The sequence below is a fragment of the Callorhinus ursinus genome, unplaced genomic scaffold (genome assembly GCF_003265705.2).
Source record: "Callorhinus ursinus isolate GAN/ISIS: 27379988/994484 unplaced genomic scaffold, GSC_fseal_2.0 scaffold8, whole genome shotgun sequence".
NCBI lineage: Eukaryota > Metazoa > Chordata > Mammalia > Carnivora > Otariidae > Callorhinus > Callorhinus ursinus.
In genome coordinates, this window is record NW_027397070.1 from 42,319,532 (window position 1) to 42,344,866 (window position 25,335).

Genomic DNA, 25,335 nt, shown 5'->3' on the forward strand with positions numbered 1-25,335 from the left:
GACTGAGTGGGTGTGAGGAACAGCCCAGCAATGTTTACTGAGCACTGGTCATGACACAGTGAGGTGTGGCACCAGATGAGAGAGAGGCGTTGGTTATTTCTGCTTCCCAGTTGATCTTACTACTTTGGAGGCCAGATTGCAAAGGACTCAGTTGTGTCTTGAGCCAGTGCAGCCCTACTGAACCTCCTGATGACCATGCATGGTTGCTCAGAATTGCTGATTAATGGCCTATGAAGTTAGCTGGTGACTTCAGTAGGCCATGTGGCTCTCTGCTTCATACCCTTCCCTCCACAGTAGACCCCTTCAGTCCCTGATCTCTGAGGTCCTGTCCATGTCTCTCCATCTCAGTGCTTGGCATGTGTTTGCATATAAGCTCCTTGAAGACAAGGACAAAGTTGCTCCTTTGCTATAATCAGGCCAGTGATCATCCCAGGTGGACCCAACAAGCACATCCTGGGAAAGGTACTCTATGGGGTGAGGGGCCCCTTCCAGCAGGATTGTGCAGAATCATGGCTTGTCCTGCAGGTGAGGACATGGTAGTCAGGTGCACGACTCTGTGAGATGCAGCACCTTGTGGGCCTCTGCACTGATTTATGGTTCCCCATAAGATTCCACCCCCTGCTTTCTGGGGAGAACTGAAGAACCATGTGAACGGATCTTTATGCCTTAGGGGATGCAGGTGCTGAGGCTCTTCTGAGGAGAAAGGAGTGGGACTGGGAAGGCTGCCTAGAAGAGTTCATTGCAGTATGCTAACTTTCAGCCTGGGTAAAGAACTTTGAACCCAGTGTGGGTGTGGATCCCCTTAGGTGATGGGAGGCAGGAAAGATCACGAGGAGGAATGCATGCTGGCTCTGAAACGTATCCTGACACTGGGGAGGGGCTGGAGAGGGAAAGCTTGAATGGGTTTGGCTCCCCTTTTCCCACCCATAATTCCCTCTACTCATCCCTCAAGTCAAGGCTAAGGGGACTCCTTTTTCCCCTTTCCCTGAACATTAGCACCTTCAAAGCCTATTCTCATTGTTCTTCCAGTGGCTAGATTCCTGTGGCCGGAATTCTGCCTCTTCCCCTTCCTCCCAAACCTCTCTTCATCCTTCAAAATCCAATTCAAAGTCACCTCCTCTAGGAGACACCACTAATCACCTTACTACTAGAATTAATAGGGTCTGGGGGAAGGAGAGTAGGCTTTGTGTATATTTCTTGTGTGGAATTAGTAGGAGCTCCTAGTCCTTTCTCTTGAGGATGTCAGAGATTTTCCTATGAACAGGATTCCAGTTCTGGGTTCTGGGAACCTTGACTGTCTTTGATTGGAAGGAATTGGACAGCTTGTTAAAACTTCTGGGAACTGAAGGGGTTGCCTGGGTGGCTAAGTCGGTGAAGCGTCTGCCTTTGGCTCAGGTCATGATGCCAGGATCCTGGGATTGAGCCCTGAGTTGGGCTCCCTGCTCAGTGGGGAGTCTGCTTCTGCCTCTGTACGTCCGCCCCCCCACTCCCCAGCTTGTGCTTTCTCTCTGGCGCTCTCTTCTCTCTCAAATAAATAAATAAAATCTTAAACAAACAAACAAAAAAACTCGGAATTACAGCTTTGGGAAGCCTGAACCCTTTGTTCTGCAGATCATGATACACACACCCTATAGACTTGCTCCAAGACCTAATGACTCTGGATTGCCAGGGTTGCTGTGGTACATACTGGGTCTGGTATTTTCGTAAGCAGCATTGCGTCATTTAGCAAGCACATGTTGATGTAAGGTGGGCAGGGAGGACAGCAGGAGATCTATAACACCATGGAGGGCTTTTTGGGGCCAGGCACTGGACTGGATGATGGGGGACGTTCTCACTGGTCCTTGGGTCCTTGTGGTACGCCAGTGGGAGAGCGCAGCTGCAGCCAGGGGCAGTGCAGTGTGCTGGGAGGAGCGCAGAGCTAGGGGTTGGGCACGCTGATGTACTCACAGTGCCTTGCCGACGCTCCTGCTGCGTGCCAGGGCTGTGCCTGCCGCAGTCCGGCGTGGTGCAGGCTGTGGTCAGGGCAGTCACTGCGCTACGGGAATGCACGGAAGAAGGGTTCCTGACTCGGATTGGGAGGGCCCCAGTAGCCTTTTCTGAGGGAGGGAAGTCTATACCCAGAGCTGGAGGTAAATAGGATCCTGTGAGTAGGGGAGATGAGATGGCATAGTAGGGTTAAGAATGCAGGCTTTGGGGCCAGACAGGCTGGTTTGAACCCTAGCTCTGCCACTAACATATAGATCACTTTGAGCAAGTTTCTCAAAGTTGATGTCCTTTGGTTTTCCTGTGTGTGAGATTGGGATGATAACACAGTGCCCGTATAGGGGCACGGTGTTCTCATCATTGTTGTTATGTGGCACCTCACCAGTGGCAGGGACAGACAGCATGGTGGGGGCAAGTGTAGGGAGGACAGGGAGAGAGTCAAGTATGGTGTCTGCTCTGCTTCCTGGACTCTTCCTTTGGACCCTGCTCGGCCACTTCTGTTGAAACCCAGGAAGTCCAGCCGATATACTCTGTCCCCTAAACTGGTGTGTCTCTCGCTGTGCTGGATAAAGGGTTGGTCTCTATCCTGGTGGAGTAGGACTGGAAGCTGAGGTTTCAAAACAGAAATAAAGTCCAGCCTTAGTCTGAGAGCTCAGAGATTGGGCTGAACATCACCAGCAGCACAGTTTGGGGGAAGCATGTGGGAGACGAGACACTGCTGATGGAGCCAGTGCTTCTCCTGCTGAGTTGTCCCACTTGTTGCAGTTGAGGAGGAAGAGGAGAGGGAGTAGGAGGGGGGGAAACAAGGTCTGAGCCAGAGTGTCTTAAGGATCAAAGGGTGAAAAGAGAAAACAAACACCAGCTAATGGATTCAGGGTTGAATGGGTCTAAACAGGGACATAAAGAGGGCTGGGGGAGGGTGTTGGTTTTGGTACAAGTTGTAGGAAAGGTTGGGGCTGAGAAGATTGGTAGTTGTGCCCCTGTTTGCCTGTGGGAACCGGAAGTGACCGGCTAAGTGAGGCCCCTTCCAGCATGCTGGAGGGGTGGGGGTCACTCAGGACAGACCTCTCGTGCTCTGCCTGTGCCCAGCCAGCCCATGGGAGGCGTGTCTGACAGGGACTCCTCAGCCAGTCTGCCTCACAGCACAGGGTCCCACGGGAGTCTGGCTCACGTCGGAACCCCACGGGAGGCTCCTAATTGATTAGGACGGGAGACGAGAGGAGCAGCTGGCTTCTGGGGTGTGCGGACACATTCCAGGAGTCTTCAGCTTGGATCGGAGCTGGGGTAATTGGATATGTCAGGGTGCGGACCGTCTGTGATTTGGTGTGTTTGGGGGTGTAGAGAACTCTTGTGACTGCCAGCAGAGATACGTCTCGGGCTTCTTTAGAGTGGCTCTCAGCAGAGGAACTCACTCTCCACGCTCTTGCTCTCTGTTCTTTGTGGTTAGGCAGTTCAGAGGTTTCGAGGTCCCTCTCCCTGGCATTTAGAAATTCTGTTAGCGGTAATGGCAGACCCTGGCCATTGTGAATAATAGGATTAGATGAGGTAATATATGTAAAAGTGCTGGGTAAACAATAAAAGTCTATTCTAATGGAAGGGATTATTATAAGGCTCCTTTTTTTAGTTGGCATCTCTTTTCTGAATTGCTCAAAGTACTTGGTTAACACTAACTGGTTAATCCTTCACTTATCCCTGGGTGGGAGGCTGGCATTTAGTGGCCCCCTTTGTATACAAGATCAAACTAAAGTTTCCAACAGAGCCCCAAATCTTTGCTTTGAAGCCCAAATCTATGGAGTCTAAATCTAAAGCTTGGGTCTCAGAATGTGATGATGGCTCATTTCTGGGAATAAAAGAAGGTGGAAGGAGAAAGGGAAACATTTAAAAAAATTTTTGTTGTTGTTTTTCTTCACAGACAACCAGTCCAGTCAGACAAGTTTGCCATAGTCAGTATTTTTGAGAGATGTGGAAGTCTGACATCCATTTTTCTCTAAGAACCACAGAGTCCCTGTTGAGAATAAGGCCCTGGGATAAGCCAGAGAAGCAGAAGGCTAATCGGTGAGGGTTTGGAACAAGGAAAGCAGAGAGGGGGCTGGCAGGGTTCTTAGTTCTGTTTTGTTTAGGCTGTGGTTGGCAGTACCTGAAGTGCCAGAGTCTGACACACACCACTGGAACCTCACTTGCTGCTCCATCGTGTCCCAGGGAATGTCGAGGGACACATAGCAGGTGCTTGTTGTAGGTCTCAGGGTGAAACCCCATGGAGGGGCTTCAGAAACTTCCCTGAGTGTCTGGCCCAGGCCAGTTTTACTGCAGAAACAAGTACCTGCAGCCTGCATTTGGCGGGACGGCATCTGGGCAGATCACCCCCAGGTCAGTGCTGCGGTCAGGGAGAGGCCTAGGCCCACTGAGCCACCTTTCTCCCTTCTGAAAGGTCTCACTAGTCGGGAGCTGGTGAAAAGAGGTTCTGTTTTACAGTTCACAGTGCAGGGTTACCTTTCTCCCCATGCCCATGCTTTCCTGCCTCTGGTCAAGCCTTAAAGGACAGTTGATGTACTTTCTTGCGTAAGGTCTTGAATGTTGGAAGCAAGAGAAGAATATGCTGAGTTGGGAAGCTTCTCCTTCTTCCAGTGGCAGCTACTGGGCTCCTAGGCTTGAGATTCTAGAGGTCATTCAGGTGTGTCAGTTAAGAGTCACATACTTGTGAGAAAAGCAACAGGTTGAACCTTACAGGTTATATGCTCCATTGGGTCTCAAATTTGAGCATGCATTAGAATCCCCTGGAGGGCCCAGATTGCTGGGCTTGCATCCAGAATTTCTGATTCAGCAGGCCCAAGAATTTGCATTTCTGCTAAGTTTTTGCATGCTGCTGCTGGTGATCTGGGGACCATATTTTGGAAACCACCAGTTTACACTTGGGGTGGACAAGCCCATCTGATCCTTTTCAGAGCAATTTTTGGTAAGAGGGATAGAGAGGTCTTGAACCTACTGTGGGGAGAAGTGGTTCAGAAACAGGATGTTGCAGGCAGGTCCACGTAATTTGGAAACTGGGAAAAAGTTAAATAAGGGAGGAAGCTCATAGTTCTGTCTCTGACCTTCTGTGGGCTGGTTCTGGTCCTTGCCCACTATCCTGCAGAGAGAGCACGGGAGGGGGTGCAGGGTAGACCTGGCGAGCCTCTTGGCTAGGTCACCCTGGGCACCCTCCCCCCACCCACTTCTTATTCTGCCCTCTTAGGCAGCAGTGAGCTCTGGAAGTCTGCATTTAGGAAGCCTTTCCACAGCTCGAGGTCTGGGGTCCGAAGAGCAGAGCCCTGAGTCGGGGATCCCAGGCATCAGCACCAGCACTGCTTCTACAGAGCAGTAACTGGAGGCCCCTTATTTTGCTCAGTGGTGATGTGAGAGTTGGACTAGCTTTCCAGGGTCCTTTGAGCTCTGATATCTGGGATTCTCTAATGCCTCTTCTGACAGCTCCCCCTCCCATGGTCAGGAACTTTTGCTTACTTGTTATCTGTTTTTTATGTTTTACCTGTGTGAAAACTTCTGTTGATAAGCAGTACTGATCAGAATCCCATCCAGAGACTGCCTTGCCGAAAGTGAAACCAGAGAAAAGTTTGGGAATTGGAGTAACTTTTCTTTCTAGAGAGTCTCTGGCCTGTGCCGTTATGCTGCTTCCATACAGCCTGTGTCCAGAGAGGAATGACTTAGCATTCTTGGCGGGTCCCAGTCCCTTTACTGCACATCGTCACACTTGACTGCAAGGTTTCACAGGCTTTCTGTTCCGGTCTCGTTTCCAGCGTGCTCCGAATTGTTGCTCTGTGTCCTCCACTGTCAGGCCTGGTGCTCGTGGTAGGCCTGGGTAAATATTTGCTGGGTGGACGGCATAGAGGCGTGTATCCCTGTACCTCTTTTCCTTTCCTTCAGTTTCTCCCTTCCTTCTTCCAGCTTGGCATAATTGTCCTCCTTTGCCCTCCCCCCTTTCCTTCCTCTGTACTCCTTTTACCTCACCTGCAAGCTGGCAGAGCTAGCCTGCCCTGTTTGTGTATTGAGTGTGGTGGGGGTTGGGTGTGCCGGAGGGGTGCCGGAGGAGATCACAAAAGTCCCTTCAAGCCATCTGTGTGAGGGGCACCTCCCGAGCTCCCCTGTCTTTTCCTTTTCCCTGTTCTCTTTGCCCATTTTTCTGGGGTAGCTAAAAGTTACAGAATGTTTTCTCCATCTTAGGGGGAATTTGCTCTTCTTCAGATTGAGTTTGACCCCATTTTCCGCCTTTATTTCCTGCTGTTTGTATTGGCAGGCTAAAGGACTCCTGGCTTGGAAAGAATTAGCTCGTCTGCCTCAGAACTATTGTCTGACCCGGTCTCTCCAGCCTGTCTGCAGGGGCAAACAGAAGATTTCCCAGCCTTGGCTAATTGTCACTTAGCCCCTCTGATCCTGCCTGGGTAGCTTTCAGGAAGCTCAACTGAACAGCCCAAGGTTTTCATTGAAACAGGGAAAGATTGAGACTGATTTAATTCATTTTAAGTAAAATCATCAGCCTTTTGACGATTCCATTAATTTCCTCCCTTCTGAAAACCCTCGTTAGTGGTAATTGGAAATCTTGACTCTGTTTCTCATTTCCCCCGACTGCCCTGCTTTAATCTGAGGCAGCTGGATACCGCACTCTGCTTTTTCATTTGCTGGAGGAGTGGTTTGAAGACGATTTTAATGACAGCCTTTGACAGTACTTCCAGAAGCCGAGACTGTGGCTCACAACCACTTGGGGGCCTCAGTCTTGCTCACCTGCTCCTATGATACTTTACTTAGTTCTTGGTGTACAGATAGGATGGAGTCCCCGTGGCCTGTCATCCCAGGCAGTAGATGCAAACTTTTCATCACTCAGCCTTGTAGACCTCCTTTGGTGTGCCAGTTCTGGTTACTGAGAGTTTCCCTGGCACCTCCTCCCTGCCCTGGTGGAGGTGCAGAGGCCTGAGTAGGTGAGGTTGCTTGCAGACCTTGGGAACTGTGGTCTCTGAGGCTTTAGTTCTTTGTATTTTTATGGTTGCAATCCCTATTTCTGTGCTTTTCCTTTGTGGGCTGTAAAGAGGAATAAATCACTTCTTGAGATCAGAGAAATAAAGGGTGGCAGTAGTTGTAAGAGCTTACCACTGTTGGCAGGTGACAACGTGTAAAGCACTTTGTCGTATATTATGTCATGTTGGTGTCTTCACAATAACAAACTGCTCATAGCCAGTCAAGGATAAAGCTGGGATCTGAACCCAGGTCCTCCCATTGTAAATCAGATACTTTTTGTACTGGTTTTGTGTGCGTGTGTGTGTTTTAGTACTGACTTCCCCATGCCATTGTCTTTAGCATTACTTCAGCCGCTTAAGTTTTAAGAAGCTATTATATATACACTGGGCCCTCTGCCAGGAACTGAGGCCCTCACATCTAATTGAGGGGAAAGGTGTAAGACAATACATTCAGGTACTGAGTGCTATTAAAAAGAAGAGAATTCATGCTGACATTGTCTAGGAAGGTTCCTAGAAGAGCTGGGGCTTCCACTGGGCCTGGTGGGAAGGGAGAGCTGGGAAGGGCAGTTTGGTTGGTATTTGGCTGCCTGAGACTCTGGGGTAGAGAGAACATGGTGAGGTTTTGGTCCCTTTATCAGACTTAGGAAACCAACATCCACTGGGGTGATGCTTTTCCAATGTTACTGTACTTTTAAAATCTGATTTGCGTACCCTGTGCCCACAAAAAATCATGTGGTTGTTCTGGGGTGCAGCCCTCCAGTCTGCATTCTTTTAAGAATTTTTCCACAAGACAAGTCTTCTAGCCCTTGATTTCCCCTCCCTGAGGAGAGGAAACCAAGGGTACATATTTGTTTCATTATTTCTTTTCTAGAGGCAGAAGCTGTTTAACCAGTTGCCCCCATAGTTCTGTTGCAGGTGGGAAGGGTGGCCCACACTTTGAGAAACACTGTACCCTAAGGGCATGCTCATGCCTTCCGTGTTGTAGGAAGGGGACCTGGGTTTGGACGTCATAGAGGTCCCACTCTTAGGATAAAGTAAGGAAGAATGTGAGGAGTGGAGGTTAAATGATGTAATTTGACTCTAAACAGCAGCTGAGGCAGTCTGGCTTCTCCCTTGACTTGAAGGCAGGGAATGGGGCCATTGAGGCTGAGTAGCTTGAAAATGAAGTCCATGTTCAGGGTTACTGCATGTTCCTCTGACTGTTGAAAAAAGCATTTTTGCAGGTGCTATTTGGAAACGTAGCTTTCAGATGAGTGTGTTGGGATTGGGGGTGGCGGTCAGGGGTCAGCGGGTGGAAACAGGTCTGGGATTTGGGGTCCTGTACGTTAAGAGCCCAGGAAAAGGTAATCCCAGGTCTTCCGTAGGATATAGCAGTCTTGGTGAATCCTGGGATTTCTGTCTGTATTTTGGGACCAAATGGGACCTAAGGTGGTTAGGAAGATTAGAAAAATTACCAAGTTAGCAAAATACCCTGTTAAGAAATGATATATATATGCCTTAGTTTGGGGATGTTGTAAAATACCTACAGTATAGTGAAAAGTATTGACACTTATATGTGCAGTAGGTTCCAGGTAGTAGCCACTTTAAATCTATTATCCCATTTTCATTTGTTTCAGTGAAAATTTTGAAACGTTAAAAACATTAAAAAAATACGGAGACCAGTATCATATGTGGGGACTTAATGCCCAGATGTATTATTTTGCCATATTTGCTTTAGAAGTGTCCAAAATTCATATGTATCCTTCCAACCATGTTTGTATGTTTTTACATACTTACATGTGTATTTACATGTGTTTTGTATATTACATATACAGGTTTTGCATATTTATACTTGGATTCCTAAGCAATATAGAATATTGTTTTGTATGTTTTTAATTTCCCATAGGCTCCCCACCCCGTTCACTCAGCATTGTTTTTGAGATTTAGCCATGTTGATACGTTGGTTTTACCTGCAGCATGCCGTTGTATTGTGTTAATATACCAAAATATTTGTAACCATCCTCATATTGATGGATATATAGGTGACTTCAGTTTTTCACCGTTAGGAACACTACTGCAAGGAGCATTCTTATACATGTGTCATAAGCATGTACATAAGATTTCTTTAGCATACATATATCTAGCAGCAGGGCTGCTGGATTAATAGAGGTGCACAACTTCAGCTTTCTACATATTACCACATGGCTCTCCAAAGTAGTTGTATCCATTTACACCACTACTGATGTATAAGAACATTCTTAGTTCTCCATGTGCTTTGCAATACCTGGTATTGTTAGATATAATTTTTGCCAATTGATGGACATAAAATGAAATCCCCATGTGGCTTGGATTTTGTATTTCCTTGATTATCTTGTCCCAATTTGTAGATTTTTTTTTTTTTTTTTAAGATTTTATTAACGTGGGGTTCAAACTTACACCACCAAGATCAAGAGTCACATGCTGTATTGACTGAGCCAGCCAGGCCCCTCACTTTCTCTATAGCAGTGGTTCTTGAGGGTCCTTAAGATCCTTTCAGGAGGTTGACAAGGTTGAAACTGTTTTTGTAGTAATACTAAGATGCTGTTTGCCATTTTTGTACTCATTCTTTCATAGGTGTGGGGTAGAGTTTCTGGAGGCTACACGACATGTGTTAACATGATTCCTGCGATGCTTTTTGCTGTTATTTTTTAAATGAATTTATGGGGGCGCCTGGGTGGCTCAGTCATTAAGCATCTGTCTTTGGCTCGGGTCGTGATCCCAGGGTCCTGAGATCAAGGACCTGCTCGGCGGGAAGCCTGCTTTTCCCTCTCCCCCACTTGTGTTCCCTCTCTCACTGTATCTCTCTCTGTCAAATAAATAGATAAGATCTTTTAAAAAAATTAATTTATGAATGCGCAATACAATTTTTTTCATTTCATTTTCAACTGTGATATATATTGATAGATGTAGCACATAGACAAATCTTTGGGGAGGTCTTCAATTTTTAATAGTGTAAAGGGGCTTATAAGCAAAGAGTTTGAGAACCATTGCTGCTTTACAATGTCAACTTTATTAATAATTTTTTCCCTTCTGGAATGTGGTGGGGTTTTTTAAAACTTATTTAAGAAATTGTTTCCAATTTTCATAAAGACGGGCTCTTATATATTCTTCTAGAAGTTTTGGAATGTATTTTTGTGAGTGGCATCTGCCATTTCCCAGCCACTAGGAATAGTTTTTAAATTTCACACTCTCTTGAGAAGCATTTACATAGGTTGAATAGAACATTTTCCACGTAGATCCTCACAATGGAATTTTTTTGAGATTTTTTTTTTTTCTGGGGGGGAATGGGGGAAGGATTGGCAGGGATTTAGGCACCTTCTTCAGATCCCTTTCATTCAAGAGAGTCTCCTAGCATTTTGCAGATCATTGAGATGGTGTACCCTCTTCATTTTGGATCCTTGTGTTCATTAGTTCATTGTAGCTTGCTGCCCAGAGGACCAGAACTTACCAGTGACAGGGATTCTAGAAGCATACCTCCTTTCAAAAGCCCCCGCTTTCCACTGGAGACACGTGAGTTTGTGTTAGCATAGAAGCACCAGAGCTCTTCATCCTGCTTGTGTCTGTGCTGGGTGGGTGGGCCGGCAGCTGGTGCGTTAGCTGTAGTCTGGGCTGTAAATGATGGCCCCTTACAGCAGAAAACACTGCTAACATCCAGGGCCTCATCGTCTCTCTCCAGATTCCTACTGGTTTCTCTGTCTCCAGTGCCTTCCCCACCTCCCTCCTCACCAGTCTGTCTTCTACCCTGCTGCCAGAGTAACTCTCAAAATTTCAGACTTAGAACCAGCCTTCTCTTCTTAAAACAAAAGAAGTCAAACCCTCGAAGGGCTCACTCGAAGACGTACATTAAGGTTCATACTCCTTAGCAACATAATTCTCATCTGTGCTTTCAGCTTTCTCTCTAGCCACTTCCCTGTCCTGTGCTCTGTCCTGCACTTTGTCATTCCCATAATACACCATAGAATGTGCCCGAGGTGCCTTGCGCTGTTCCCTCCATCTCAAGTGTTGCTCTCCATTTGTGTGTTGGAGGAGAGCCTGTTTGACTCTCAGACCACACAAAACTCACAAGTATGAATTCTGAGAGGCTGCTTTTGTTTTCATCTTCGTCTCCCCACTGACTCAGTCTTTCCAATAAAATGAAGACTTGAGGTTAATTTCTGTTAAGTCTTTGTTTCACTTGTGGCTTTGTTAAGGCACAGCTGCTATGTCTCCATCCCTTCCCCATAAGTTCCTTCCCCATAAATTCTATTTTGAAGATTGACCCCTGTCATTTTGCAGTCCAGTTGTTTAGTAGCTGCAAGAGAAGGGGATTTCTTTTGTGTTAAGTAGCCACCGCAGACTTCCTAATAAATCATCCAGCACATCCTGCCTACATGAAGAGGATGCACTGAACAGAGGATGGAAACACCTAGTCCTTCACTTTTCCTACCACCAGTTCAGCCATTGCTTTTTTTTCTTTTGAAGATTTTATTTATTTACTTCACAGAGATAGAGCCAGAGAGCACATGAGGCGGGTGGGGGGTGGAGGTGCAGAATGGCAAAGGGAGAGGGAGAAGCAGACTCCCTGCCAAGCAGGGAGCTTGATCCCAAAACCCTGGGATCATGACCTGAGCTGAAGGCAGTCGCTTAACCAGCTGAGCCACCCAGGCGCCCCAGCCGTTGCTTTTTTGAAATATAATAAATTGACATTTATTTTAAATTGACTGGTATACTTAAAAAGTGGTACATGAATTGCATGTACGTGTTAATGCTGCTGGCAGAAGGGCTATGCTCAGAGATGATGCTGGGTGGTGCTATTTTTCCCATTTAGCCACAGCCAGCCTCCTACCTCCCCCTTGGACAGCCTAAAAAATAAAATTTCATGAACCCTGGAAATCTGTTAGAGATGCAAATTAGGGAGATTAACTTTTTATTTTCTGAAAGAGCTTTATGGCAGGAGTCCACAAGGTACCGAGAAAAGGGGTTCCTTCTGCTTTGAAAGACTGCCGGCCTGAGTGGCCTTGCTAGGAGAGGGTTGGGGGTATGAGGTGGGGGGGGGCTGAGACTGGGAAGGCCCTGCAGGGGGAGCTCAAGGCAGAGGCTGGCAGGTGGCAGGAACCTTCTTCATGTTACTGTATCTGAAAGAAGTTGACTTTCTTTGGCAATTTGTTTATAGTTTATAGCCCTTTTGTTAGTTCTAGAGAGTGGTCACTAGATTAAGTGGGGAAATTAAGATAGCACAAGGGGAAGAGTTATTGTTCCTTGGGTTATGTTGCTGATAAGGGCAAAGCTAGGATTTGCTCTGTTGCACACTGCCTTCTAATTTATGCAGACAGGCTAGGTGGATATGAAATCTCAAGTTCAGGAGAAGGGGCTTATACCACAGGAGTGAGGTGTGAATGCTCACCAATGCTGTGTTGCTAGCTATGGAAACACTAGGTCTTCATATGGACATGGACCTAAGAAGTTTCCGTTGTGGGTAATGCTTTTCTTTCTTCTTACTTGAGGAGCAGTCATGTTTGAGGAGTAGTAGTTACAAAAGTGAAATATGAAGAGTACCTTAGATAAGCCTTGCAGATCAAACAAAATGATAGGGATGGTCTCCTTCTACCCTAGTTTGTCCATGCCCCCTTGCCCGAAACCCAGGCACTCTGCAATATGTAAGAAACAATCCTTATATAAACAAACCAAATGTATGAAATACAAAATCACCACCCCCCACCCCCATCCAAAGTAGTTATTGCCAAAAGATTTTGCCAACCACCAAAGGTGTCACTGTCACGTTGTTTTCAAATAGCAGGTGTTTCTGGTGGATCTAAAATATGGTTGCATTCACACCCAGCACTGTAGGATCACATTTGGTGTTGAAGGCACGTGAGGGAAAGAGGAGGTAGGGGAGCTCCCGGTGGCACCTCAGGCCGTATCAAGCGAATAATTAGCTTGAGCCTCCAGCTCTGAACACTGTGCTGAGTCCTACCTCTGCCCATTAGGATCTGCCTCCTTTTTCTCCCTGCAGTTTCTCCTGTTCGCTGTGCAACAGGCTCCTTTGCCAAGCATGAAGAGCCTAGATGTCAAATCCTTTCTGTCCTGGCAAGAATGCTGTTCTGTTTGTTTTCCAAGAAGCCTTTTTGCACTTGGGGAATTTTTTCTTTTCCCTTATGGGAAGTTGCTTCATCATTTCCCAAAAATATATCGTACCTCTTGTTTAAACAGGGTGCCCTTGAAGAGCTTTGGAGCCTGAAGGGGGTGGGCATGTTGTGAAATCCTTTGTTCGAAGCTTTGATGCAAGCTGGAATACTGGCTGTTTGCAGGCAGAAGTCTCAGTTTGCCAGGACTGGGTCCAGGAGTGGGGTGTGGGCAGGAGAGACTCTCAGGGAAGCAAGAGCTGGGGTCTCTTAAAGCAATTAATCAATCCATGTTGTAAGAGGTCTCAGCCATTCCAGATACAGGCTCCATCAGGTGTTTTTTCAGTGCCTTAAATATGCCCAGGCAGGTAAAGGCAGATTCTCTGCCCTTTTGAGATGCTCACGGTACCTTGGAGGGGCAGTACCAACTCAGAGATGGTATGTAACTGTGTGCTAGGTTGTGTGGCCATGGATGTTTTAGCTCAGAGGAAGGAAATTCCTGTAGAAGGGAGCATTAAGATCATCCATGCACAGCAGGTTGGGTTTGAATGGATGGAGGGAAAGTGGATAGTGAGGAGAGGGGAAGTTGAGAAGAGCCAGAGGGCTGATCTGAGGCCATGGTCATGGGTGAGTAAGGCCAGTGCAGGTACCCTAGTGGGACTCGGCATTGGAGAAATGGGACGGGTCCCTTTGTGGAGAGCCTTGCATATCCAGCAGAAACATTTATACATAAAGAAAGAAATTGGCAGGCTTTCGAAGATTCTAAGAAGAAAGCATTGGAAAAATATGAGTTTTTGGTTTTTTTGGGGGGGGGGACGATTAGCCTACTAGAGTAAATTGGAGTGTGCCTCCCGGTGGGCAGTAGGAGGGATTCCCAACTCTATTCATACTTCTTGGAATGAAGTCATGCTGTTAGGTACTGGGGGGGAGGAATGGCCTGGTAGAAGGCTTCTTCTGGCTCTCATGAGCATGGTCCCAGGGGCCTATGCCGATGGCCCTCTGCACCTCCCCCAGCAGGGCACAGCAACTCAGGCCATAAGGTTGTTGCTGGCTGAGTAAGTAGGACCAGCTGTTGAGTGCCACCCTGAGTAAAGCTTTGACCAACCAGGCCCTGCTCAGTGTAGAAGCAGTGTCCCCTGATGGGCCCCATGGGACCAGGCATAATGTGCAGCAGGTTCCAAGCCTCCAGCATCATTGTAGAATGTGATTTACCAGGGATTACTGCTCAGGTCCAGTTGACGCCAGTCACCTCATGCCTAATCAGCAGTAAAAGTGCTATTTCCAAAACCCTTGCCAGTGTTGAATACTGTTATCATCCCCTGTGCCTGTACCCCCTTAACAATTTTAAATAAGGAATTTGGGTAACTTTGGATTATAAGTAAAATCAAAGAAGACCAGTCAAAATGTGCTCTTCTTAATAGAGTATCTATCTAGTAGTTGCTCTTAATAAAAAAGGAACTTGGGAAAATAAATTTTTGTTGAGAGATTGTAGCAGTTGAGGACAAATAAGCATAAACATGTTATGCTTATCGCCAAGATCTATTAATTTCCAGTGGGAGGGAAAAGTGAATGGTTGCCAAGGGAGGTACTGCCCAGTTCTCTTAAGTCAGGCAATGAATGACAGTTTCCATACCAGCTGCTGGGCCTGGGCTGGGCCTGCCCCTCCCAGCCAACCCACCTCAAGCTCCCTGGCACAGACCCACCGCATGGCCAGTGTAGACATTGTGTTTGCAGCCCTGGGCAGCAAGCAGTTCCTCTTTGAGGATCACCCCAGCCTGTTGCCAGGCTGGGGTTCCACTGCCAGCCTTGGTTCTCTCTGCCTAGGGGTTTGGGCCTTTGGCCCAGAACAGATACTGGGGGGAACACTTGGCTGGAGCCTTGAGTCTTCAGCTGCCACCTCATATTACTGTCTTTAAAGACCAGTGCTTTCTTCCTGTTTTCCCCAGATACTCTGCTCTGGATTGCTGGTAGATAAACTGCTAAAACCATTCTGAGTAATCACTTCATTATAGATGGGGGAGAGGGTGCTCCCTAAACCAGGGCTTGACTTTTAGGGGCCCTGCCCCACATTTGTGGAGAGTCTAGTGGTCCTTATGTTTGTTTTTCTCTGTCTCTCTGAGAGGTGAGGCAGGATGGAAAGATTGAGGGAGACGGGTAGGGGGGAGAAGGCAGCAGGCCCAGAGTTCAGAATCAATTGCTCTGCAACCTTTGTGCAGTTTGGGGGGTGTATGGTTTCATTTGATTCTGCAGAAGGGCTGCAAATACACGTGGGCTAGCACCAGAGGACAATACCCACTGGCATGGAGATTGTGAGGCACACTGATTCCATTTCCCATAGGCCAAGTTGCTCCCAGTTGGGGAAGGAACCATTGTTCTACTAACTTACTCCACTGCAGGGTCTGGCAGGAGACATCTGCCAAGATTCTACCGACTCCTTGATTGCACGTGTGACAAGCCTTTTCTATCAACAAGGCATAGAGGCTGGGGAAACCAAGGATGAGCTATCATCCTGAGGAACAGGCTTGTGGCAGGTGCTGCCTAGTGTGACTTCCCTTGGTGCGGTGCAGGCTGCAGCCCTGGCTTCTGTGTAGAATGCAGGTGGGGGGGGGCGGGGGGCTGCTGGGCCCAGAGATCCTTGATCCTAGACACATTCTGAATTTGTATCTAGGCCTACCTCAGAATTTATTGTCTCTGAGTTCACCGAAACGATTGTGGGCCTCTGGGGCCAGGGGAACAAGGAGGCAAGGAATCCAAATTTGATACCTTGTGAGGTGGTTCTGAAGCAACACAGAGCCGCCAGCTTTTAAACATTTGTCTTCGGCACAACATGTACTCTGGTATGTTGTAAACTGACACCCCAGTTGCCTTTGTGTGATGAATTTGGACTTTTGTGCAGCAGTTGGGGAAGAAACTGTGGAGCGGCCTCGAGGTGTGGCTGCCTGCCTGCCCGCAGCACGCTCTGAGCATCGCGCTGACTCCCTCTGCACGGCCACATATGCGGGAGCGGGGCCTTGAGTGTTTGGGACCTTCCTTTCGCAAGGAGGAGTTGAAAATGGAAAGAAGACATTGCTAATGGTAGTTTCAAGAAGGGTGGTTCTTCTAAAGTTGATAGAATTGAGGAAAAGATTTCGAAAATTCAGTGAGCATGCCGGAAGCAGGAAATCCTTCGTGTCAGGTGAATACTTGCTGACGACAGCCCTGCTCAGTTGCGAAGACGAATAAACAATTAAAGAATAAAGTATCAAATTGACGAACTATATTGTCCAAGATCGTATCTAAAAGGCAGAGTATAATTAGGCATCTTACAATCCTGTCTGGCTTTGAGAACATGACTTCCTTATAATACACGTAAACCTATTATTTGACTTTGGGGGCCTTTTCAGGGAAATGGGGGGACTACCTATAACCAGTTTCTGGAATAACTAAGAGTTATGCAAAAATAAAACCCTCTCTTTAAGTGCACAAGGCCCTTCCAGAACTGTGAGAGTCTGTCCTTGGGAATCCATTCTATTGACCTACTTCTCTGATGTATTAATGCCTTTATCCCTTGCACTGTATTCATTTATATGCTAATTTCTACCATCTCTTTTCCATTTAGATACATTATGATTTTAAGCTGTCAGGTAGGCTTCTGTTTTAAAATACTGGGCTTCTCAAACATTGCTAGCCTTCTCTAACTGGTAAAGCCCCAAGTTCAGGGAGGTAAGAAGAAAACCACCACCAAAAGTAAACCAGCTAGCTCCTAGGCTGTGACCTTTTTCGTATTCTCCAGTTGCAGCCTCCGTCTTTGCATGTGGAGTTGTACGTATGTGCTTGAAGCAACTAAGTTTTTAAGAAAAAATAACCGACACCCCACACCAGGGTACTATAATAGAAGGAGAAAAATCTCTTTAATTATAGCAGTGTTGCAGGCTTCTCCCATGGCTGGCTGGCCACGGCATGGAGTTGGTAGGCATACAGTGTCTTTCATACTTGCCATTACAACATGTTAATTAAGAGAATTCAGCTGTGGCACCAGCTGGGGATGTCTGGCTCTGTGGAAGATTGCAATTAGATGCTTTATTTTCTATTTTCTTTCTCCCCTTTCAACTTTGGTGGAATGCCTTTGAGTAGGGGCTTTTAGTCTCAGCAGCATAAATACTTTAATGTGCCTAATTATGTAATCGTACACTTACACTCCTCTGTGTACACACACATGGTTTTATGGATTTTTATCGCCTTTTCTCATACATGAAACACCCTGCCTGCTTTTTTGGTTGGTATGGTGGAGCCAGATTCCTTCGTGCATTTCAGGCAGAAAGAAGAGGAGGGTCAGAGGCAGTTGTGATTTTCCTCTGCTTTTAATTTACCCCTCTGCCCCCTCATTGACCCATTGACCCTTTTATGGGGAAGTCCTTTCTCTCTCAAATAATTAGCATCTCAATAGTTTCCTAGCAAAGTCAAGGTAATTTAAATAAAATTGAACTTTATAATATTGTGTCTTTCCGTTAATTTGCAAGTGCTGTCTTCCAAAGTGTGTAGTGTTATTTTTCCCAGTCCTCTGTTCCAGGCAGGCGTAGGGCATTAGCCTGGACATGAGAGTGCATGCATACAGGCACAATGGAACCCATTGATTTCTAGCATGCAGCCGGTGCAGAGAGGTCCTGTAACCCCAGCTGTTAGAACCAGAACCTGGGAGCAGCTGCCTTCTGAGACCCAGTCCTCTGTGGATAGGCCATCTGCTGCCATGCGAGTGAATGCTGGGAAAGAAATTGACCAAAGGACATCTTGTGTTCCTTTTCTCTGCTCCAATCCCTCCATTTCTTTCCTGGCACCCCCCTCCCCCCGGCAAATTTAGGAAGCATGATGAATCTGTACCAGAAAACTCACATGGTTGTCCTCTCTGTCCTTCCCTGTCCCCAGTCCACCACACCAGTGTACCCTGCTCCATTGAAAAATAGTTTCCACAGCAGGCAGGTACATTTATATGGCTGGCTGCTTCCGCTGGATTAGTTCTAGAGAACAGGCTTCTGTTTTATTTTTAGCAACATGACTTCGCATTTTAGAATGGGAAGGGTCCTTAAAATCTCATTTTATGGAAAAGGAACCCAGTATTTTTCATTCCTTAGCCTTGTATTCAGGGTCTTCCCTGTCCTGGTGCCAGCCTGATTTTCTAAATGTCCAGCTGTCTCCTGTTAAACATGGAATCTCTTGCCGCTTCCCACACACAGCTCTGCTTCTCTCCCTGTGCCGGTGCTGTCATCTCCCTGCTCTCCCTTTATCCCATGGTCACGGTCCTGCTTCCTGTAAAGGTCAGAGTTCTGATACCATTTGTTCCATCCTTCCTGATCTCTTCCTCATTAGAATCTAAGTCCTTCTTCAGAACTTCCTGTCGTATGCCATGTTGATTTCTAATGTGTGTCCATTATGGTTACTTACTAGACAGTAAGCTCCCAGAGAGTAGGGCCTGTACTTTTTTCATCTATACATTTCTTCCACCCTCCTTCTCCCCTTGCCTGCCACAGTGCTTTGGGACATAGTAAAAACTTGTGGAAAGAATGACTGGGTAAATGTAATCCTGACGTGAACTCTAGGAGATAAGCAGAGTAAATATTACTATTACTATCACCTGGTTGGGGCTCCTTATCTATGTCCTCAAAGAGTCTAAAGTCTTCAGGAACAGAACCATATATTACTTACTCTTGAATTTCTAGCACCAACCTGGCACATTGGTAGGTATGTGTTTAATAGATATTTGTTAAATTACTGAAGTATAATTCCTATTAGGAAAGTGAAACCCAGGGAGATTAAGAATCAACACTTGTAAATGTTTTTCACTCTCTTCTGGGTGAAAGTTATTAAACCCGTGTTTTTTTTTTTTTTGGAAGACAAAAAGTTAAAGGGTATTTTCTCTTCCACCTGTGTGACATCTGGACATAGTTAACTACTGACACATAGAATGGGTGAGGCTGCAATAGGCAATATCTTCTGACCAGGAATCTTGGACTGGTCAGTTAGAAATGACTTGGCAGACAGAGTCAAGGGTCCAAAGGCCAGGAGAGGCCAGTGACAGGAGCAGAAGCCTCAGCATGATTAATAAGAGCACAGTTGAGATTCTGCTGCTGACTCTGACCTGGCCCAGACTTCACTAGTCTGTTTTGAGGCCGCTCTGTTTAAGTGATCAAGGAGTCTCAACACTATGCTAGAGCCAGGCTGGTAAATACACAGGCTAAATCAAAGGGGAGGCAAGTCCTAGTCTTGTGGAAAAGCACCTTGAGAGCCATGTGCCCTGCTTTTGACCTCGCAGTGGATTTTAGTGGATTCCCGTTGTTTTTAAAGTTTCTTCAAAGAGGCTTAAATACGGCCTCAGAGAAAAGCAATTGGGAAGGATTCACCTCCTGTGCCTGGGAGGAGGAAGGGAGTACCCCTGTGGCAGGCAACCTCTCCATTGACCACAGTGGCCCCATCTGGTCCAAAACTTTAGAAAGACCCAAATGTCGAAAAGTGGAGAACAAAAAAACGTTGGGAGATCTCGTTCAACTCCTCATTATCCTTATCAACTGATGGTAGCACAGGGTGGTAAGTTCCCTTTCTAGGAGGTACAAAGGAAATCAGCAAGGCTTGATAAGCTGCTTTTCCTGTGGTGGCCGTGTGAGATAGAGTGGTTTAAGATCCAGTGTTTCAAGAAGAGAATCCCATCCCCCACAATAGAGGAGAAAGAATATCCAGATCGTAACTGCGGATTCCCATCTACCTATATGCCCATTGTCACCATGTGCCAAGGTTGTAAGAGCTTTATTACCCCCACTCTCCCTAAATAACAATAACAACAACAAAACAAACTTTTTTTTTTTTTAAGATTTTATTTATTTATTTGACAGAGAGAGACATAGTGAGAGCAGGAACACAAGTAGGGGGAGTGGGAGAGGGAGAAGCTGGCTTCCCGCAGAGCAGGGAGCCCGATGTGGGACTCGATCCCAGGACCCTGGGATCATGACCTGAGCCGAAGGCAGACACTTAACGACTGAGCCACCCAGGCGCCCCAAAACAAACTTTTTCCTTTTATATTTCCTGTCCCTGTCTTATAGTAGAGTCAGACCCGACTTGAGCCCCCACAGAATGTACAGGGCTTACTTCATTGTGTGCCTTTGTTAACCTTAAAAATAAAAGTCCGTTATTTTACCAGCAAAAATGGGTTTACTCAGGAATAACAGAATTGCAATTTGGGACATGCAAATTATGGCAAAACCATAGACAAGTCCAACAAACAAAATAGAGGAACTTTATTTTATGGAGGAGGAAGTTGGGAGGGGTTGTTTTGAACAAAAGTCCATTGGAGAAAACCAAGAGTTCACAGTGATGACGATTTCTCATTGACCGAGTTGCAGGGGTAATCAGTTTCTTGTAGGAGATGCAATATGCATATTTCCCTTTTGGGGCCTGTAATTGATGATTTTTTACATTGAGATGTTCTGCTAGGGGTCTTTGACTGATAGTTCTTCTGGTAATGGACACTGAGTGGTAGGGCTATCCATTCCATCCTCCCCTTCTAGCATCTTGAGTCTACTTTAGTGAGATTTCCCTTAGTTTTCACACCTCAGACTCACAGTTAGTTACACCTTATATGTCACGAGGAAACCCAGTCACATCTTTCTTCAGAAAGACCATTCAAACTTTACCCCTCAATTACTGGTGAGTGTTTTTCAGGGAACTATGGTGTTTTGTTGGTGGATTAGTTCATCACCTGCTCTCTGTCACCATCTGTAGTTAGAGTTTATACCGATTATTTCCTTTCATTCTTTTGAAGTTGGGTAGGGTCTCAGTGAGTAGCAGTGTCCTTTGAGCACCTGAGAGAAGCAGACTGCTGCCTGACTCACTGTTTTGTGGCACATGGCAGAGGCTGATTATTTGGGGCTTTGGCAGAGATGCCCCAGTGACCCTGTGTGTTCCAGGAGCTGGCCGAAAGTCAGCCCACTGTCTAATTCTAATCCACCTCCTCGTTCTGTGTTTAGTGACAACCTTCCCTTCACACATCCTTCTAGGAAGATTTGCATTCTTAGCAGAAGAATGCCTTCTCCTCTTGCAGCTTTGGTAACTGCAGTCCCTAAATAGCTTGCTTATTGCATTTAGAGATGAGTGAAGGAAACTGTCTTGCCTGTTTCCCCACTACTCCAGAAAAATGTGGGCCCACTTGAGATATGAGCTGAGTCCTCTGGGCACAGGTACACTCCCCTGTTCACATTCTTCTCCAGAATGGAGTCACTGCAACTTTTGTCAGTCATACCCCACCCCCAGGTTATACCTTTGTAGGTCTTGGGATAAATTTTTCTGCTCGCATCTGTAATCAAGGAGTTTCTCTGTAAGAGGGAGAAGGGCAAACCAGAGTTTGAATCCAGACTCGTAATGCTTAGTAGCCAGGTAACCTCAGACCATTACTAAATTTTTCAAAGCTTCAGTTTCTTCATCTGAGCAAACTGAGTATTCTACCACCTTCCTGGTAGTACAGGAGAATGAAATAGGACGGCAGCTTTAAAGTGCCCAGGGTGGTATCTGGTGATACATGTATATTCATTCTCTTCCTCTCTTCTACCTCTACCCTGTTGGACAACAGAAATCATTAAGTTGTGTGTGTTTTTTTTAAGATTTTATTTATTTATTTAACAGAGAGAGGCACAGCGAGAGAGGGAACACAAGCAGGGGGAGTGGGAGAGGGAGAAGCAGGCTCCCAGCTGAGAAGGGAGCCCGATGCGGGGCTCGATCCCAGGACCCCAGGACCATGACCCGAGCCGAAGGCAGGCGCTTAATGACTGAGCCACCCAGGCGCCCTCAGAAATCATTGTTTGTCTTAAATTTAAATTTGTGTTTCTTGAAGGCTTACTGTGTGTGCTTGGCACTGTCCTTGGCATTAGGAGTTACCAGTAGTGTTGGAAATGAAGCCACAACTCTGATCTTTGTGCCTGAGTCCAGCCCTGCTTCAGACTCCAAGCCAGACTGCTAATTATCGCCTGCTTATCAGTGACCCTTCTGGAGTTGGACAGTGTCCTAGGCAGCAGACGGGGGCCCTCCTCCAGAGCACTAGCCTGCATCCTCTCAGGGGTGGGGAACTCTGAGGGGGGAGAACAAACACAGGTGTAGCTCAGTGAGATGATAGGGTGAAGGAGGTGAGACCCGGAAGTAGCCGTTGCTGAAAAAAAAAAAAAAGAAAACATCATCTGCGTTCCCTTAACCCTTCCATCACTACCACTGTCAAGGGGTGAATAGAAACATTGTTCATGCACATGGGGTGGCCTGGCTCCCTAGCTTTGCTGTCCTCCCGCTGTCATGGGGGCTGTGCTCTGCAGGTCACTGCACTGGGTGACACCCGGGCCTGGAGGGAATAGGAAGAAGGCCAGTGGTCCTCCTGGCCGCCCTTCTTTTAGCAGTCATGATAGTAGGAGGGGGAGAGGTGGGGGTACCGCCACAGCTGGCAGCCTGTTCCCCTGGGTCCCTGAGCTGCAAGAACAGGAGGATGTAAGAGGGGAACAGGCCATACGGAGGCCATTTGTCAGGCAAGAGAGCAGCCCAGGCTGCTCTGCTGAGAAGGCAAATAGGGAAAGGGGCTGGTGTTACTGAGCTGGAGCAAGGGGGAAGCAAAGAAAGACACCTCCCACCCCAACGAAGTGCCCACCCTGCTCTGTTCTCTGCCTGTCCTGTCTCCAGATAGCCAGACAGTCCTACGACAACCTTTTTTCTTATCTTTGCCAGAGCCTTTGCCCTAACCCATTCCAAAAACCAGAGGTCAAGGCCTAGTTTGCTATGTGAAAACGAATGTAAAGTTTATCAGTTCCTGATATGTGCCAGACATCATGCGAGTATCTTTTAGGTAAGCAGTTTTGTCATTCTTCTAAAACACTACTTGTGGGTGGGCATGACTGTCAAGGAGTAAGGCTCGAAACAGTTCAGGCAGTTGACAAGGTTGCAGATCGGGCCCCTGGGTCAAACCTAAATTCATCTGGCTGACATCCAAGACCATGATCTGACCTGTCCTGGCCCTGATCCTGTCAGGTCAGGAGTACATTTCCATGGTATATACCAGATTCAGAGAACATGAGATGTACCTTGCAGAGGTATTCTCTCTGCTGTTACCTGCTCTTGCCTCATGTCAAATCAGAAACCATATGGCCCTTTGCATTTAAAAAACATGACAGTACCTTGAAATGTGGGCAGAATTTTGCAAGTCAGAGTGGTTTTCTACTAAGCATCTACTGTCCGCCAGATTCAATGCCAAGATCTGGGGATAAAAAGAATGAGCAGAACACATACTTGCCCTGGGGCCTGGGTGGGTGGGTGGGGTTAGTGGGGAGGTGGGGAAAGGACTTACCTGTGAGGAAGTGATTGTTGCAGAACCAACAATATGGTGATAGTTTATAGAGAAGAATGAAGACATTCTGAGAACAAAGGAGGAATAATAAAGCTACTGTTTATTGAACACTTAATGTGTCACAGACCCAGTACCAGGTGCTTTACCTGTGGACTTATGATTAATCTGCACAACCACCCTGTAGGTAGACACCTGTACTTTAGGATCCCTATTTTACAAGCAAGGGAACTGAGGAATCGGAAGATGTGCCCAAGCCCACACGGGGGGTAACCGTTGGCAGTGTGACTCCCCTGCTCTCATTCTAGACCCATGCTGGTGAGCGTTACCTTGTGCTGCTTTGTTTTCCCTGGCAGTGCTCTTTGGAATGGTTTTTCTGGAGCGGGTGACCTTGGGACTGAATGTCCAACGATGGGTGGGGTTCCAGCTGACACATGTGCTTTCAGGTCAGGGGTCCCGGCAGAGGAGAGAAATAGCACTTCTTCTTTCAGAACAACTGAGGGCTTTGCTGGCTGCTTCCAGGTGCTAGGAGTTTCAGATCTGCAGCAAGGTGCAGTGAAGATGTTCCTCCTCATTGGCTCTGAAGCCATGGCTTGCATTTCCCCTTTCCTGCGAGGTGGAGGGAGGGAAGGAGGGACCCAGACCCAAGATAAGACTGACAGGCTCTGAAGCCAGTCCCACTTTTGAGTTACCCATCTGTCTCCTGTCTCCTAGTGCAGGGCTTCCCCTAGACCTCTCTCAGGGAAAATGGGGGTGGGGGCCTGGGAGGAGCAGTATGGCAGCCTAAACCATAGGTGGTGGGTTCCCCCTTCTTTCTCCACCCCAGCCCCAGGGCCACACCCTGGGAAAGGCTTGAGCTGTGGCAGTCACCCTCCCCCAACGCATGGGAAGTTCTCATGAGAAAAGGGATCCCAGCTGGACAATGGCTTCCTGTCTGAGTGCTGGGAAGGTCTGTCTTAGAGGAGAGGAAGGTTGCAAATGGCGTGAGAAATTGTCTCTTCCCTCTCGCTGCCTCCCGTTTGAGACTTTTGACTCTTTGAGTGGGGGGTCAGGAAGGCCGAAAGCCAGGGAGAGCCAGGGACAGAAGCAGCTCTTGGGTATCCCTGAGTAAGTGAACTCCTCTTGCTGTTTACCTGTTCCCACTACACAGCTGAGGCAGGAATCTGCCCAGAGGGATGCAGGAGTTTCTGCACAGACAGCCTGCTTCTCCTCAAGTGCCTCACACCTTGTCCTCTATTTAAAACCACCATGGCTGTAGAACTTTGATGAAGGAACTGTGAGTAGGTGGTGAGGCCAGCCACTCAACCAACTTAAGACAAATTTGCAAATGTGAGAAGAAACCTCAGAGGTCACCTGGTTCGTGTCAGACAGACACTGTCCACAGGCAGTACCCAGACTGTCACTGGGCTCCCTTTCCAGGATGTGGGTAGGGGAGGAGAAAGTGGGCTCAGAGACCCTCTGTTACTGCCTGGTGTCATGGAGAGGGAAGTCAGCCTTCCTGGGTTCAAATCCTAACTCTGCCCCTTTCCTGCTTGGTGCCCATGAGGAAGTTTCTTAACTTCTCTTCACTCAATTTGTGCATCTGTATAATGTTGTAGTAATACGTTTCTTACAGGGTCTTTGTGAAACTTAAATGAGTTACACATGTCAAGTGCTTGGACTGGTGCTTGGCATTTAGTAGTTGGTCAATAAATGTTAATACTGAGATTTTTAAAGGCGGCCTCAGAAGAAATCTTTTGTCTGTAGTCAGATGTGATCGCTACCCCCCCCCAACTCCTGCCTCTTTACATTTGTCTGGAATGTCCACTCCCAACTTTCTTGGGAGGTTTTCATGAGAGAATCACCTCCTATTTGAGCTAGCCTTTTCACGCTATAGTATGACTTGTCCTTTCACATA

The 25,335-nt window shown here is 47.0% G+C and overlaps 1 protein-coding gene across 6 annotated transcripts in view; it reads left to right on the top strand.

Annotated features, from left to right (window-relative positions):
• Positions 1–25,335, top strand: part of SUSD6 (sushi domain containing 6) — a 93,860-nt gene that overhangs the window by 50,978 nt on the left and 17,547 nt on the right. The window contains exons 2-3 of one of the 6 annotated variants that reach the window (XM_025869796.2): positions 21,991–22,177; positions 22,826–22,943. The exons of 4 other annotated variants lie outside the window; for them this stretch is intronic. In XM_025869796.2, coding sequence (XP_025725581.1) covers positions 22,913–22,943 — 31 coding nt within the window. In that variant the 5' untranslated portion in view covers positions 21,991–22,177; positions 22,826–22,912. The remainder of the gene's footprint in view (positions 1–21,990; positions 22,178–22,825; positions 22,944–25,335) is intronic. One more of the 6 variants, XM_073895422.1, reaches the window with a different exon arrangement.